This window comes from Typopeltis vanoorti, chromosome 15 (assembly GCF_054136105.1).
Source record: "Typopeltis vanoorti isolate ZY-2024b chromosome 15, IOZ_Tvanoo_1.0, whole genome shotgun sequence".
Classification (NCBI taxonomy): domain Eukaryota; kingdom Metazoa; phylum Arthropoda; class Arachnida; order Uropygi; family Thelyphonidae; genus Typopeltis; species Typopeltis vanoorti.
The window spans coordinates 104,729,293-104,747,481 of NC_143563.1; the positions used below are offsets into that span (position 1 = coordinate 104,729,293).

The 18,189-nt window shown below is 34.8% G+C and overlaps 1 protein-coding gene across 1 annotated transcript in view; it reads left to right on the forward strand.

The window, feature by feature from the left end:
• The window catches only part of LOC150099051 (neuron navigator 2-like), a 636,174-nt gene that overhangs the window by 394,835 nt on the left and 223,150 nt on the right, over positions 1-18,189 (forward strand). The window contains exon 18 of the mRNA XM_090405801.1: positions 14,633-14,716. Coding sequence (XP_090261927.1) covers positions 14,633-14,716 — 84 coding nt within the window. The remainder of the gene's footprint in view (positions 1-14,632; positions 14,717-18,189) is intronic.

The window sequence follows — 18,189 nt, forward strand, 5'->3', positions numbered from 1 at the left end:
CTTCATTGAAGTGGAATCTGCATGTTCAGATCTGAACATGCACCTTGTATAAGGGAACAATAACTTCTCTATCCCTGCTTGTTAGTGTGTTCTTCAACAACCACATAATCAGATTTGCTGTTTTGGTGACCTCTGCAATATGCCTTTTAAACTTCAATTCCTTGTCTAATCACTTTTAAGTCCTTGGTGCCTCATTATTTCCATCAATATTGTACACAGCTTGCAATGTCTTCTTCCCTAACTACATCACCATTTACCATTGCTCTTCCCAGTTTTGTATCATCAGCAAACAGCTGAATATTTTCCATCAAATCATATCCTATGTCATTCAACTGTGATACCAGTGTTTCACTTATAGCAGTAACTTTGCACATACTTAATATAAGTTGATAATGCACATTGGTATCATTAACAAAGTTGCATAATTTGTTTCATGTTGTTCTTCTAGTTTCCCTGCCTCTCCATATTAGGTCACATACCAATAAATAATTTCTCAATACTTTTATGCTCAACACACTCATGAGCAGGCCATCCCTCTTGCATAAATCAGATTCTTCTCTAAAACTCACCCTGCAAATGCAAAAATTTGCAACCATTCCTTCTACATAGTCAAATCATTTGCCATCTTAGCCCCTTCTTCTTAATTCATTACTGTAATATCTTGGTATCAAACTAACAATTTTCACTCTCACACTTCACTTAATATTGCAATATCTTATATATATATATATATATATATATATATGTGTGTGTGTGTGTGTGTGTAGGAAGATTGATTTACTCGGTTGATATACATTTTAAAAAAATCGAATGACTAGAAACCAAGAAAAATGAAAACAAAGTTTATTAGCACGACTAGTTTCAGCTTGTATCAGCCTTCTTCAGGTGCACATTAAAAAAAAGAAATAACCAGTAAAACATAGAGGAAATAATTGTAAACATCACGGAAAGTGTGTGTGTGTGTGTGTGTGTTCAACGTTGACTTCTGCGCATTCAAAACTGTTTTCTCATTGGCTTCATTGTTGGGTGTATGCATGCGTATAGCATCTCGCAAACGCCAGTATTTGATCGTAGCACAATGACAGTCTGTAAGGTTGTAACTCAGGTTGTTGTTGAGAGTTAAGGGGTTGAGAATGATTTCTTTTAATGCTATTATCTTTCTTTCTAATTCATCGTGGCAACGGAAAATGTTATTAGATTTGTCCCATATGACTGTATGGCTAAGGTTTTCTTCATTAGAATTGGCCGAGAACAGGACATGACTAGACAAAGCACTGGCTCGCATTCTCCTGTAATTGATGTGTCTCTTATGTTCTTCAATGCGTAACTCGATCGATTTCTGTTTGGCCAAAGTATGGTATATCACAGTTGCACCGAATCTGGTAAATACCGGGATATTTAAGGTTGTGATGTCTAGGTTTTGGACTGCTCACTAAGGAGTGGATTTTCGGAAGAGGAGTAAATAAAGTTCTTATGTTGTATTTCCTAAGAACTTTGGCCAATTTGGGTGAGGCAGAGCTTATGTATGGTATAGAAATATTACCTGTCACCCTTTTGGTCTCTTCATTATTGCGAGCGGGTGGACTTAATAAGAATTTGTCAATTGTTTTTGTGAATAACCATTTAATTGAAAAGTGGACCTGAGAAAATTGAGTACTTCATTAAGTTCTATCTCATCATCAAGAAGAGAGCAGGCATGATGTCCTAGTGTAGAAATGATTCCAAACTTTTGAGGAGGATAATGATGGGATTGACCGTGGAGATATCTGTTGGTGTGGGTAGCTTTTCTGTAAATCGAGATTTTTAATTTCTCTGAGGAATGGGTCAGTTTGATGTCCAAAAAAGGAAGAGAACCATTAGCTTCAAACTCAGCCGCAAATTTTATGTTCGGATGTTGATTATTTAAATGTTCTAGGAAGTTCAGGAGAGTTTAATGGCCATGGATCCAAATCAGGAAAATGTCATCAGTATATCTTTTCCAAATTCTTGGTTTTAAAGGATAAGAAGAGATGGCTTCAGTGGTGTAGCTAAAGCTTTTGCCACCCGGGGCGATCCCTGAATTTGCTGCCCCTCTCAATACACACCAAAATACTACGAAAAGTCAAAACGATGTAGAGAAAAATAAATTAAAACACTATGTTTATTTTTGAAGTAAAGCTTTAATTTCAATATTCTAAAATGTTATTTTTCTTGCTTTTCTGTTAGCAAAATCCTCGATGACATTGGCGAAGTCTATTTCATAGTACTGTAGGTAATTCTTAAAATCAATTTTATTTAGAAAAACTCCTCTCACAACTAGCAACACGTACAGCAATTGTGAGGAAAATTTGCAGTAGTATTACAATATTTGGAAATGAATTCTCGAGACTGTATTTTAGAATTAACTGCAAAAGTTCAAAAAAGATTCAAAGTGCTGCCCTCCCCTAGCTATGCCCGTAGATGGCTTCCAGATCTAAAGAGATATCCAAGTACAGGTGACAATGGATAACCCATTACAAGGCCATAATTTTGTTTATAGATGGTGTCCTGAAACTTAGTATCCTGAGTGGGTACTTTAAGTGGCCTTACTTACTCACTGCAGTGAGTAAGTAAGGCCATGATCTTTTTAGATAATTTATCTTTGAGTAGTATAAAAACTTCATCCATAGGAACATTGGTAAATAAGGAAATTATATCAAAATTTGTAATGATTTCACCTTCCTTAATAATATCTTTTATCTGTGTCACCTGTAGTCTAATAACATTTTCAAGTCACAAGTCTAATAATAATAACATTTTCCCTTGCCACGATGAATTAGAAAGAAAGATAATAGAAGCAAAAGAAATCATTATGAACCCCCTACATTTCAGTAACAACCTGAGTTACAACCTTTCAGACTCATTGTGCTACGATCAAATACTAGTGTTCATGAGATGCTATAGGCATGCATACGCCCATCAATGAAGCCAACGAGAGAACAGTTTTGAATGCGCAGACTTCAAAGTTGAATATATATATATATATGTTACGGTTAAAGTGATAAATCTGGTTATAGTGAATAAATCTTAGAGGAGTCTGGTAAATGTAATAAAAACATGTTTGTAGGTTTTATATATAGGTTTTCATTCTCAGTACAAATGATAATAGATTAGGTTAGGTTAGTTTATAATGAAAAAAGTAAGGAAAGTACTTCTTTTGCACTCAGTGAAATTAGAAATCATAAATCATTATAAAGTAACCTAACCTTTATCAGTTGAAAATCATAAACTAACCTTTATTGGTTAGGTTATAATGAAAAAAGTACTTATACGTTAGGTTATAAGGAAAGTACTTATTTTTCACTCAATGAAATCAGAAATCATTATAAACTAACCTGGATGTTGCATATCGAACCAGAGTGTAGTCGTAGTTTGTCGTGGGCAGATTAATGTGGATGAAAGATAAACGTTGTTGTGGGCTGAGCTTAATGATTGCTGGCAGATAAATGGGGATAACAATTAAAAGTTGTTGTGGGCAGATGAATGGGGATAATAGATAAATCAGAGAGGAACTGATCAGTATTTTTCTCCATTGATGAGGAAAGACAGCAACGACATTTATCTATAATCCCCATTTATCTGCCCACAACAACTTTTATTTGTTATCCCCATTTATCTGCCTGCAATCATTAAGCTCGGCCCACAACAACATTTATCGTTCATCCCCATTAATCTGCCCACGACAAACTTCGACTATACTCTGATTCGACATGCGACATCCAGGTTAGTTTAGTTTAGGTTAAGTTATAATGATTTCTGATTTCATTGAGTGCAAAGGAAGTACTTTCCTTACTTTTTTCATTATAACCTAACCAATAAAGGTTAGGTCAGGTTAGTTGATAATGATTTCTGATTTCATTGAGTGCAAAAGACGTACTTTCTTTACTTTTTTCATTATAAACTAACCTAACCTAACCTAAGCTGTTATAATTTCTATTGAGAATGAAAACCTATAAACATGTTTTTATTACATTTATCAGACTCCTCTAGGAATTATTCACTTTAACCGGTTAAAGTGATTCTCAAATTATTCACTTGAACCGATAATTATTAATAATAACCGGATTTATCACTTCAACTGTAACATATACACTAACTTTCTGTGATGTTTACAGTTATTTCCTCAATGTTTTACTGGTTATTTCTTTTTTACTGTGCACCTGAAGAAGGCTGATACAAGCTGAAACTAGTCACGCTAATAAACTTTGTTTTCATTTTTCTCAGTTTCTAGTCATTCAATTTAAAAAAAATATATATAATGATGGAAAGAGACTAGAACAGGCCACTGGACCTAAATCCCTGAAAGGATGATGATATATATATATATATATATATATATATATATATTGTAATTAGGATTGACTCGGGATGTATACATTTATAAAATTAAAATTTAACTGACTAGAACCAGAGGAAGTATAACAAAAACCTTGAATAAATCACGACTAGTTTCATCGGCATTCCAACTTCTTCAGGTGAGTAAGAAATAACATAAGACTTATAAAAATAACAAGGTAAAAAACATGGACTTTCCAGCTTAATAAAAAGAAGCAGAATAGTAACAGTCATATTTGAATACGTGACTGCGTGCTACTGTTGGCATGAGTTGAATGTGTGTGACAGCTAATTTTAGAGTGCCAGTATTGGATTACGGAATCAGGCAAATTGTAGCTTAGATTGTTGTTCAAGTGTGAAGGGTCCAGAACTATTTCTTTTGATTCTATAATTCATCTTTCAAATTCATCCTTGCATATATATAAATTGGTTGTGCAGTCCCAATCGACTTGGTGTGGCCGTTCTTTGAGGTTAGAGTTTGCGGAGAAGAGAACATGACTGGAAAGGGCTTTCGCCCGTGTTCTGCTGTAGGAGATGTGACGTCTGTGTTCCTCAAGACGAAGTGAAACAGATTTATCTGTCTGGCCAAAATAAGGTCAACCACAGTCGCACATAACTTTATAAACACCAAGAAAATGCAGTTGTGTTTTGGTTTTGGTCGACTCAGAAAAGAACGAAGTTTTGGCAGAGTAGTATAGTCGGTCTTTATGTTGAATTTCTTCATAATCCTAGATAGCTACTTTAAAACCTAAACTGTGGTTATGCTACATTTATGACGTCTTCCTTGTCTGGGAACATGGTTTAGAGGAACTTCAAAACTTCCTAAACCATTTAAATAATCAACATCAGAACATTAAATTCACATCGGAACTAGAGATTAACGGCATTCTCCCCTTCTTGGATCCAAAGATCAGTAGATTACCTAGATTACCTGACTGTCTTAAATTTTCAATTTTTCGAAAAACCACCCACACTGATAGATATTTGCATGGCTCTTCTCATCACTTCCCTCCTCAGAAACTGGGCATCATCTCCACCCTTGCCCAACGAGCAAGATGTCTCACTTCCACAGAAGACGACCTTCAAACAGAGCTTAACTTCCTGTAAAATACCTTCTTAAATAATGGATATTCATCTCGTAACAGCACTAAACATTTGAGACCACGCCAACAACCTCGACAAGAAGATGAATCCAACCATATCACTCATATACAGTTACCATTTATCAGCTCTCTTACCCCAAAATTATCTAGGATTATGAAGAAATTCAACATAAAGACCGACTATACTACTCTGCCAAAACTTCGTTCTTTTCTGAGTCGACCAAAACACAACCAACTGCATTTTCCTGGTTTTATAAAGTTATGTGCGACTGTGGTTGACCTTATTTTGGCCAGACAGATAAATCTGTTTCACTTCCTCTTGAGGAACATTGACGTGACATCTACAGTAGAACACGAGCGAGCCCCCTTTCCAGTCATGTTCTCTTCTCTGCAAACTCTAACCTCGAAAAACAGCCACACCAATTCTATTGGGACCGCACAACCAATTTATATATATGCAAGGATGAATTTGAAAGATGAATTATAGAATCAAAAGAAATAGTTCTGGACCCCTCACACTTAAACAACAATCTAAGCTGCAATTTGCCTGATTCCAATAGTGCAGTAATACAATACTCGTGCTCTAAAATTAGCTGTCACTCACATTCAACTCATGCCAACAGTACATGCGGTCACATATTCAAATATGACTGTTACTATTCTGCTTCTTTTTATTAAGCTGGAAAGTCCATGTTTTTTACCTTGTTATTTTTTATAAGTCTTAGGTTATTTCTTACTCACCTGAAGAAGTCAGAACACTGATGAAACTAGCGTGATTTATTAAAGGTTTTTGTTATACTTTCTCGGGTTCTAGTCAGTTAAATTTGAATTTTATATGTATGTATGTATGTTATGAAAACAAAACTAGGTGAAGGAAAAGTACAAAAATGAGCACTAATTACTATAAAACACAATTTTATTTTTTTAAAAAGAAAAGACAATTAAACAGATTAAAATCACCAAATTTACACAATCATTAAACAGACTTCTCATGAAAGAGTCTTGAACCAATTTTGAAAGGAAAATCTGTAGAAAAATACCTTGCCCAGTGAATGCTTATGGTCTTTTGAGGATCATACACAACCATGAGTGTTACCAACAGTATATGTAAAGAACCTATAATATCTAGTTTAATCAAGTTAAAGAAGTTGCAGTGAGCAGAACATGTTTTCTGAATGGAAAGTGGTTGTATTCATAAGGCTATAAATAATAAAATTTTTGCCTGAAAAAACCAAAAGAAAGACCAAGAACATGATGAATCGATGTGATCAGTCTAGACAACATCATATTGCAATGTCCAAACTGAAGAGGTAAAATTTTGGATAGGCAGGAAGGAAGTGACAGATTCAGAAGGCCAAGACTTAATTTGAGCTGTAGAGCCACAGGAAGATTGTTATTTAGTATGACCTTACATCCATCCATCTCAGACAAGCATTATAAATAATGTGTTAAATATATATAATTGAATTTATTAAATTGAAAATTAAAATATAGTTTAATGGTTATTTGCATTGGTTTATTATTAGATATTTTGTTGTATTGCATCATTTATCATTCCCACGGGTTTCTGTATAATGTAATAGTTGCAACTATTGCATCAGAATTTTTTATGCTATAAATAGACAGCAACAGCTAGTTTTTGCATTTTTGTGCTAAGATTGCTACATCTAGTTTGTGCCATTAAAGTCCTTGCAGTAAAAAGTGCGATTCATGCATTACCTTCTGGGTTCATTAAAACCATTGGAAATGCTAAGAATTTGACCTGAATGTTCAGATGTTCACCATCTGAATGTTCAAAGGGCTCAAAGGTGTCTGCATTTGTGACCCCCCCCCCCAAGCTGTTGATGTCAATGTGATACAATATTTATGCATCAAAGTGCTCCCTTCATGAGGCATTAATATATTGTGTTTAATTTTAAAAATCACAATGAGTCAGGAAATAATTAAGGGAGTCTTTAACAGTAATAAATGCAAAAAAAAAAAAAAAATATATATATATATATATATATATATATATAATTGTTCAGACACTTTAGCAATTTACAATTGATACCAGCAGGTGAACCCCAATATCAATGTCCACCTTTAGCTTTGATCGCCTCTTGCACCCTTTGAGGGAGGCTTTCTACCAATGTGCAGCAGACATCAGGTGGAATTTGTCTCCATTCCTCCATCAAAGCAGCACTGAGTTCAGTGACAAAGCTGCTCTGGGCCCTCAAATGCCGTTTCAGTTCATCCTACAGGTGTTCAGTGGGGTTGAGGGAAGGACTCTGTGCAGGCCAGGGCAGTCATTTAACACCCATCTCTTCATACATATCTACCATCTGGCATTACAGCCTGTTGTTGAGCCTCAGCCTCCTGTACAACTTATCTCCACAATCTTCTATTCTTGGCTAATCTTTTCCAGTCTTTCACTTTTATAATAGTCAAGTCTTGGTGTAAAAGTCAAGCCTTACATTATCAATCCATCTTAATCTCGTTCTTCCTTTTTTCCTTGTTGCATATATCTTCTCTCTCGGCATTCTTCTTGGTATACGGAAGTCTTCCATTTTCTCTACATGATCTAACCATTGCGATCTCTGTGCTTTTTCTTCTTCATTTAGTATCTGACTGATTTCTTTATCCTGTATTCTCTATACACTATTTTCAGTAGGTCCATAAATTCTTCTTATAATCTTCTTTTCAAATTTCCTCAAACTGTTGATCTTTTTCAATAAAAATCTATGCTTTGCTTCCATATGTATCCACAGGTCTAATGAGTGTTTTATATATAATATTTTAGTATTTCTGCTTATTAGCTTACTTTTAATCATGCTAATATTGCATAGTATGCTTTAATACCATCCTTGAATTGCTATGGTTTATTGTGCCTCATTCTCAACAATATCTCCTAGATACTTAATTCTGGACACCCCTTCAAAAATTTTCTGTGCAACTTATAGATTCTGTGGTTTCTTCTTATTTCCGAAGTTGACATAACCATACATTTAGTTTTATTTACATTGATTTCTAATCCCATATCATTAGTTTTTCTTTCCAGTTCATTATATGCCTAAATTAACTGTTTCTTAGTTCTTGATAAGATGACTATATCATCAGCATAAGCACATAATTGATTTGATTTATTAAAAATTGTCCCTCCTTGATATAAATCTTTAATCACATGATGTAAATCTATGATGAATAATGTTGTTGTTGATAGCGCATCTTGTTTTACACCCGTTATTAAATTCAAAGTGTTCACTAAATTTATTATCTATTTTACCTTTTGCTTTTTCCATTGTCGTCATTACTAATCTGATTAATTCTGGTGGTATATCTAATTTTTTCATAGCCCTTTGTATATCTCTGTTTATCATAAATAACATGTATTGCTTGCTCAAAACATTTTTCCATCATTTGTCTGATAATGAAAAGTTGATCAATAGTACTTCTGTTTGATCTAAATCCACATTCGTATTCTCCTATTTTTTTTTTTTTCCCGGTAATTTCTTTAAGTCTGTCATTTGTTGTTGTTGTTGTTGTCTTGTCCTTTGAAGAGTCTTAGATGTTTCCGTGCGCTCTTTGTACTGCTTTGGCTATGTCTGTGATTTTGTTTGTATAGAGCTGTTGTTCAGGATTAGGATCTATTTCTTGCAAGGCTGCTGTAATTGCTGGACAGGTAAAGATGTGAGTGGGTGTCAGTTCCGTATTGGGGCAGTTGTTGCAGTTTCTATATAGTCTGTCATTTATTATGGATGTAAGAATTTTATAAACTACATTAAGTAATGTAATACCTGTAGTTACTACAGTCAGATTTATCTCCTTTTTTATAAATAGGACAGATTATGCCAACATTCCAGCAGTCTGGCATTTCTTCCTTGGAACACACTGCCGAAAATATAGCCTATAGCACCAAACGTATTGAATTTCTTCCATGTTTCAGTAATTCTGCAACTATATCTTCAATCTTGTTCAATCTCACCTTATTATTAAATTACTCTGGATGCATTAATAAATCCTTAAAATATTGTGCTCATCTCTCTAATGTTTTCTTTTCCCTCCCCTAGTAAATTTCCTTTCTTATCTTTACATCCACTGGTTCTTGGTTGAAATCCTTTTTTTCATTTTTTGGACGGCAGCATAAACTTTTCTACTTTCATTTTGAGTATTAAGCTGTTCTGTTTCTTTTATTTGTTTCATGATCATTTTTTTTAAATATATTATTTGTTTTTCTTCTAAGTTCATTATATCTCTCTCAATTACTTCTAGTATTTAGCTGCATCATTTGCGCTCTAGCTCTGTTCTTTTCTTTTTTAGCTATATCACATTCTTTATCAAACCATTCTTCGTTATGAGTTCTTTTCTTTTCACCTGTTATTTCGGCAGCTGCTTCTTCAATCATATTTTCTGTTCTATTCCATTTTCCACCAATACTTTGAATCTATCAGCTATATTATTTTAAGTTTTAGTTAATTTGGTTTCCAAGTTATCTTGTTATTTCTTAGCATACTTTACATCATTACTGAGTTTAATCCTAGCCTTCTTTTCTGTCATCTTTATCACATTTGATAATCTTTCTCTTATAATCGTTTTCACTAAATAATGGTCACTGTCACAATTAGGATCTCTACACATCTTGACATCAATGGCAGAGGAGAAATGATGTCTCAAGACTGAGACATGATCAATCTGGTTTATGTTGTTCGTGTCTGGTATCCTCCAAGTTCCCAGGTGAATTGCTTTATGTGCGAACGATGTGCTTATGAACAATTTGTTTCTGATTGCAAATTGCATCAGTAAATCATCATTTTCATTATTTTTATCGTGTAAATATTCCTGCCACTTGCTTTTGGTATTCATCTTTCTCATCCTTGGCGTTGAAGTCTCCCATGATTAATAAAATATCATACCTTTGTATCTTACAGCGAACTTCGTCTAGTTGCTCATAAGGTCTATCTTTAATAAATTTAGTTTAATCCTTTATCCAACTGTAAGCAAACAAAGTTTATGCCTGAAGTATCTTCAGGACTGAGGCAGTTCGTGGTAAAGGTGGACCAAGCTCTCATCACTTGTCTTAGTATCTCCCATAATGCAAAGCACATCTCGTTGCAGTCCTGAAGATACTTCAGGTGCAAACTTTGTTTGCTTACACTTGGATAAAGGATTAAACTAAATTTATAATTTATAGTGTAACCAAGTGAAAAAACTTCCAACGTCTCTCTAAATCCAGAGTAATTTAATAATAAGGTGAGACATCTTTTGGCAACTTGTATAGGTAAATATGACTTCTCCATTACTTCCACCTTAGTACCACCACCTCTGGATCTGGCTCCCACTGACGAGACCTTAATATATGTCGAAACCGGTCTGGATAGCGGCCCTTCACTTAATGCATAGCATTATACATGTCTGCAAGGAGATGTGCTTTGCAGTATTGCGTGATGTACTAAGACAAGTGGTGAGAGCTTGGTCCACCTTTAGCATGAGTTGCCTCAGTCCTGAAGATACTTTAGGCGTAAACTTTGTTTGCTTACACTTGGATAAAGGATTAAACTAAATTTATTATAGTCTAACCAAGTGGAAAAAACTCCCAAGGTCTATCTTTATCAATTTCTTCTTTCTCCTCAGTTGGTGCATGATCTGAAATGACAATGTTTCAAAATTTTCTTTTTAGTCTTATTTTACATATCGGTCACTAATACCTTTGTATTCTAACATACTTTTCTATGTTTCTTTGCTTGATATGAAGCCAGTATACAACTGACCAGTGTGTTCATTTGGACCACCATAAATAATTTAATGTTGTTTATCAATTCTCTGCTGTCCTCGCCATCGTATTTCTTGTAAGGCAATGATGTCTATTTTATATTTCAGCATTTCGTTAGCAACTTCATTCGTCTGTCCTATTTATTTCATTGTCCTTACATTCCATGTTTCCATTTTGATATCTCTTCTTATTTTATTCTTGTTTTTTCTGCCTATTTCGTAATCTGATCATATCCTTTTTTTTTCCATTTCAGGTCTGTTGTTATTGAGTACTATTCTGAGGTTTTGTTTTTATCAGTTTTGTAGCATAAAGATTTTTTGTGATTGGGTTGCTAGCCCAATGCACAACCCCCCCCCCCCTCCTTTATTCAGGGCTTGGGACTGACTGAAGTGATCACTACTCAGAGCAATCAATTTCAGGCATCTCTTCATACCATTCCATAACAGCTGCAACTTTGTGCCATAATTCATTATCATCTTGATAGTAAAATGGATCCATTCCATGAAGACTCCACAGAGTAGGCAGCACCTGATTATTCAAAATATCATGGTATCATGGAACCACGGTCAACGACCAGTGGTTCCACTCGAAACCAGCTGAATGCACCCCACACCATTACTCCTCCACCACCAAACTTTATTGTGGATACAACACACTGTGGTAACAAGCATTCACCAGGCTGTCTCCACACCCACACCCTGCCATCAGACTGGAAACAGATGAACCTTAATTCACCACTCCAGAGTACTTTTCCAGTGGTCAGTTGTCCAGTTCTCATGTTCTTTGCATCAGGCCAGATGAGCTGCTTTATGATGTTCAGTTTGTGTGCTGCTGCTCTTCCATGCAAACCTAGTAAATGGAGTTCTTTTTATACAGTGTTAGTGCTCAGCATGGTGTTCTGGTGCTCTGAAACTCATCTCTGATGGTCTGTGCCAATTGTAGCCTGTTTTTACTTGCCACCTATTTTAAAACCCTCCTGTCCCTGTTAGTCATTTTCGGCAGCCACTCTGGGTGTTTTCCTGCACTAGTGATGCCAGTACATCTCCATTTGTTGATTTTGGATGCTCCACTTGAGTGGCAATGGCATATATGGACATGCCACCAATGTGAAATGTGAAAAATAAAAAAAAAATGTAAAATGTTTGAGATACTTTTGATAAGTAGCTATAAGTCAAAATTTGTTGCATTTGTTATTTTTATTCCTTTGGCCTAGACAGCCTTTTGAAAATGAATGAAAAAGTTGCACCCCCCCAGCATATTTAAGACATTTTAACCCCTGGGAAAACATTTCTTAGGATCTCCTGAGTGGTGTGAGGTAAGCAAATTACTCATCACCACCATTAATCTTAAAGTAGAACAAAACATTAAAAAAAATACTTTTTTAATACTATAAATGAAAGATACCAAGAAACTATATACTTGGTTTAATCCTTTATCCAAGTATAAGCAAACAAAGTTTGCACCTGAAATATATCATGACAGGAACAACTCGTATATAGAAACTAATGACTTCAGATCACTTTCCTTAGTATCTCATAATGCGAAGCACATATCCTTATGGGTATGTATAATGCTATGTATTATAGGAAGGGTCACTACCCAATAAAGGTTGAAACCAGTCTGGGTAGTGACCCTAACTAAGGCAAGTGATTAGCTTCTATATACGAGTTGCTCTGTCCTGATTATATTTCAGGTGCAAACTTTGTTTGCTTACACTTGGATAAAGGATTGAACCATGTATATAATTTCTTGGTATCTTTAATTTATAGTATTACCAAGTGGAAAAACTTTCAACAACTATTTCTTACTACTAGTAATTTGGCTATGCAGGTGGGTGCACTGCAGTTTGAAATGCTTATAAAATTTTGTTCTATTTTAACCAATTTTACTTAGCTAGATGATAAAAATAACTGGTCCTTACCACTTTAATATTCCAGTAGATTTATTTTCCAAAGAATACGATTTTGCTGTCGGTTTGAATAGCTGTTCTATAGTATTTTAATTGTTATACAGCAGACACAGTCACTCACTCTTTCCTTGATTAAATTATTAACATATCTAATATAAAACTAGATAGAGGTGACATAACCATCAATGACCATTATTTTATGATCATTTTAGTTATCCAAAGGCTATTCTCTCTTGAAAATGAAGAGTGAATCGTAAAAAGAGAAATTGCAGATTAGAGCTCCTACAATTAGACTTTTTTTGCTTTATCACCTGTTCTTAAATGTCAATTTATTTTAAGTATTCCATTCATTTCACTTTTTACTCCCCCATTTTCTACTATCAGGCAGCACCACTCATGAGCCAAAGAAAAGTCTTGATCATCATCAAATTCCTGATATGTACCCTCAGGGGGGAGGGGATGTACAGGATAATTATGATAGTTTTATATGAAAGTCTTGATAGATAGATGTATTAAATAAGCTGAAAGATGCAAGGAACAAAAAATTTAGCTTCATTTTCAAAAAAGCTGTCTATCCTTGAAGAGATGAAAATACCAGAATGGAACCAAATTTTACTTTAGAAATGCAAAATTTCTATGAAATATACTCATAAAATTTTCAGATTTTTATTTCGAATTTTGGCTTCAAAATCAGCCGCATTTCCGATTTCTTGCAAACTTTGAGACAATATTTTCCATAAAATAAACACTTCAGTTAAGATGATTTAGGCCATAGGTATTCTGCTATATGTGTAAAAGAACTCCCAAAAAATGAGTCTTGCAGGATTCCGCTTAGGGCCTGCAGGGTAGAGTACAAAATGTCAGAAAGAGAGTACTTAGTAGACTAATGTATGTGGCTGTCATCTTTAAAATAATTTTGTCTGAAAATGTAAATAAAAAAAATCAAATTATACAGTTTGGTAATAAGCTCTGATTAATTTAAAACCTTATATCGTAAAATTCTGTAGATACACTGAACAAAAATAGTTGCCATAATTAATACGATGCCAGGAAAAATCTGAAAGAATATTTTCATTTCATCTAAATGATACAATAACCAAATAGGTGGGAGATAAATTTCATCTGGTATGAGTTCCCCCTCCCCCGTTGGAGACCTGAAGTAGGTCAAAAAAAGTTCTATGTTTGGTCACTAGAGCAGAGTTTCCAGATTGTGTAAAAAAAAAAAAAAAAAAACCCACCACTTTTATTATCAAATCGCAAAATTATGCAGCTTTTTAAATACAATATGTGTATGTATTTATCACACTTATTATAGATTGTAGAGAAAATAATGATTTTAGAATATCATTCCTTCCTTCTCTAGAATTGGTTTTGATGATAATCACCTATATTTTATCTCATCAAGTGCAAATAAAATTATTGTTTATTGTTCTAGATTTACCTTTTAGTATAATTTAGAATATTAGTAACCTTATCTCTCTCTCTCTCTCTCATCTTTATTTATTATTTTTTTTATAGGCTCACATGGTTGCAGCATTTGAACAGTCACTTTCAAATATGACATCAAGATTGCAGCATCTTACTGCTAGTGCAGAACAAAAGGTATAGAATTCTTTTTAGAAATATTTTGCTTAAATATTCAGTTTTCACTTCATGGAAAATTTAAAATTAAATATTCAATTTTCATTTAATAAACGAAATTTCGTAAAGTGTAAATTTATAAGCCATTTAATTACATTTTATTGTCAGAATTTTACAATCACATAATAGAACAAATTCTCACTGCCAGCTTGGTTGATTACTTAGTCTCTTCTCCCATCTTTACATGCTGTGGATTCAAATCAAACTGTAGTGGTGATGTTTGTGAATGTCTTTATGTGGTAGATAATTTTCATTGCCTTGTGTGAAATGCTAGCTATAGAGAGAGGTTGAAGAAATGTAGATTTGCAGAGCTTGGTGGTTAGGAGGAAAACAGGTGATATGATAGAAACATTTAAGTTAGTGAGAGGATTTCATCAGATTAATTCAGAGGGGATTATAAAAAGAGTAGAAGGTGAGAGAGGAAGAACCAAAGTTATGTGAGTGTGGTGAAGAGGGTGTGAGAAGTAGATTTTTTTTACATGGGGAATTGCCAGTGAATGGAACACATTACCAGAATATGTTGCTAATGCAAGGAGTGTTAAGGATTTTAAGATTCGGTATGATAAATATATTGTCAGTTGAATGAACCTCCCACAATGAGTCTGCCAACTCTAATGAGGGTGTAATAATAAAGTCCTTTCCCGATCACCCTACACAGACTAGTCTCTTTTCTCTCTGTTGAAGACCCAATATCACACATGTCAGACTGCCTTTCGTCCCTTTGGTATGCATGTCAAAGAGGCTCATTCCTCCATGGCAGGCTTGCACCCTATCTTCCAACCTCTCACTTTGTCAACCACAGAAGTCTCATACACCATCATCTGTCTACCTTCAATTGTTCAATGCACACAGAGCAGCCCACTCTTATTTCTTGCTAAGAGTGTTAGATTTGATTATAGTGTCAGGGTGTTTCAGTTAAAGACATAACTATTCTTCCTCCAGTTGGTGACCATCTATACTTATGGTTCAAGATTAGAGATGTCTGTTGGCTGTGCTCCTGTTTCCTAACATTACTATCTCCAAACCGATCCCACTCTACTGCAGTGATTGTACAACAGAGTTGCATGCATTCAATTTGTACTTGTGCATATAAAAGAAAACTCCTTCAAAAAGTGTAATTTATACAGATTCTTTGAGCTACTTGCAGGCTATCTCCTCTCCAGTTTATGATCCACATCCATTTCTTGGTGAGATGTTCAAATTTTGTACAAAAAGCTCCTTTAATGGTGATGTCCAGTTGTGTTGAATTCCCAACAACATTGGAATTAAGGGAAATGGCATCAGACATGCAGCTGCTAGATCAGCTCATAGTTTTTCAAAATACTGTTTGACAGTGCCATATACTGGCTACAAACAGTTCATAAAATCAAAGTTAATTGCCCAGTGGCAATACTCCTGGCAGGAATCACTGACAAATTGCATGATATTACACCTGAAATTAAGCAATGGCAGTCTAGTCAGTGCAGGAACAGAAGAAAGGAAGTTATTCTTTGTAGGACCTGCATAGGTCATAGTGAACTTACTGAGGGCTGATGACCCATTGATGTGCGAAAAATTTAACACCATCTCACTATTAGTCATATTCTTGTGGAGTGTTTTCAACGAAGATAAGAGATGAATGACATTTTTATTTATCTCGCCAAACCCTATACATTCAGGCAGATGTTATCAAATTCAGACAAATTGCATGATGTTCTTAAATTTTTACAAAGAATTAATTTATTCATATACGTTTGATTATAAATTTGTTTATATGTAGATACTACATTGTAGATGCTAAACCTTGTTGATACATTTTGTTTACTCATTGTGTATTGCTGTAACCTGTGTCCTGGTTCAGTATGACATTTGCTTTTAATGCACCATAAAATCCACAAATCAATCAGCTGTCCTCTTCTATTTATACTGTCCACTGTACCAAGCATCAAAGTTTTGATCTTTCTACTCTTATCCATTCTGCAGATATGTTCAAAAAACTTTAGTTTCCTTTGAATTGTAATTCAAAGCCCATGGAATTCGTATTTCTATAACATGTTCTTTTGAAAGTCAATATTCATCTCACAGTCTCTGACAATTGCCCATGTCTCACAGCCATAGAGAGCACTTGGGGTTGTACATGTTTCCTGCAGTCTCAGCTTTATGGGATGGCTCACTGATTTACTTTTCCATATCTTGTTCATTGCCTGGAGGTTTACTTTAGTTTTTGTTACCCAAAATCTTCTCTTTTTTACAGTCTAAATCATGTGTCATGTTGCTGCCTAGGTATGTGAAGTTTCTAACCTTTTCTAGCTCTTGTCCATTGATCTTTATTTGCTTTTTCATCTTCTTTTCTCTGAATATCATTGGTTTGTTTTGTTTTATAAATATTCATTATCAGCCCATATATCTTTCCTTCTTCACTTAGTCCAGCACTATTCTTTCTAGTTCATCTTCTTCAATAATGACTGTCATCTGGAAACTTGTTTATGTTCATACCTTGAATTGAAATTCCGCTGATATTATTATTCCACTAATGTTGTTACAGACCTGGTGGATCGGTTGCTAGTGATGAAGAAATGCATCGCCAAATATAAAAGATGAGCACGAAAAGAGTAATCATAATGGGAGACTTTAATTATACCAGTATTGATCGGGTAGCAGTAGAATCTCATGAGAAGAATGAAAATGCATTTATTGAGCTGTTGTAGGACAACTTCCTCAAGCAGAATGTGACAGAAGGAACTCGAGGGCAAAGAGTGTTAGATTTGATTATAGTGTCAGGGTGTTTCAGTTAAAGACGTAACTATTCTGCCTCCAGTTGGTGACAGTGATCATGCGGTACTCACTTGGGAAGTGACTAAGTTTATGAATGTTTCATTCAGGAAAGGTTACATGCTGAACTATAAAGCAGGAAATTATGACCAACTGAGGAGTATACTGAGTTCAGTGGAATGGGATCGGTTGCTGGATGGAAAGAATATCGACAGTGCATGGGAAGCATTTAAACAATACTTAAATGATGCGATATCAAAATGTGTCCCAAGAGTTCAAAGAATATATAGAGTAGGAGTCAAATGGATGTGTAATTTTATTAAGCAAGAGATTCGCAAGAAAAGGATGGTGTGGAAGGAATACCATTTGCATACGGATGACATCTGTTATGAACGTTATAAGCAGTAGGCTAGAATAGTTCCAAGTGTTGTACCGAAAGCAAAGTCTGAGTATGAAAAGAAACTGGCTCTGCATGCTAAAGACAACCCACAAGAATTCTATCGATGATGCAAGTAAAAGAAAGAATGAACATGAAAGGATAACTCTTCTAAATCCAGATGGCGTGAGGACTGCAGATGCAGAAGAGGTTGTTCAGTTAATGAGTGCACATTTTGTTACAAGCTATCAACCTTGTGAATGCAACATTGAGCTCACTGTTACCTCTTCACTAGATGAAGAAAAAC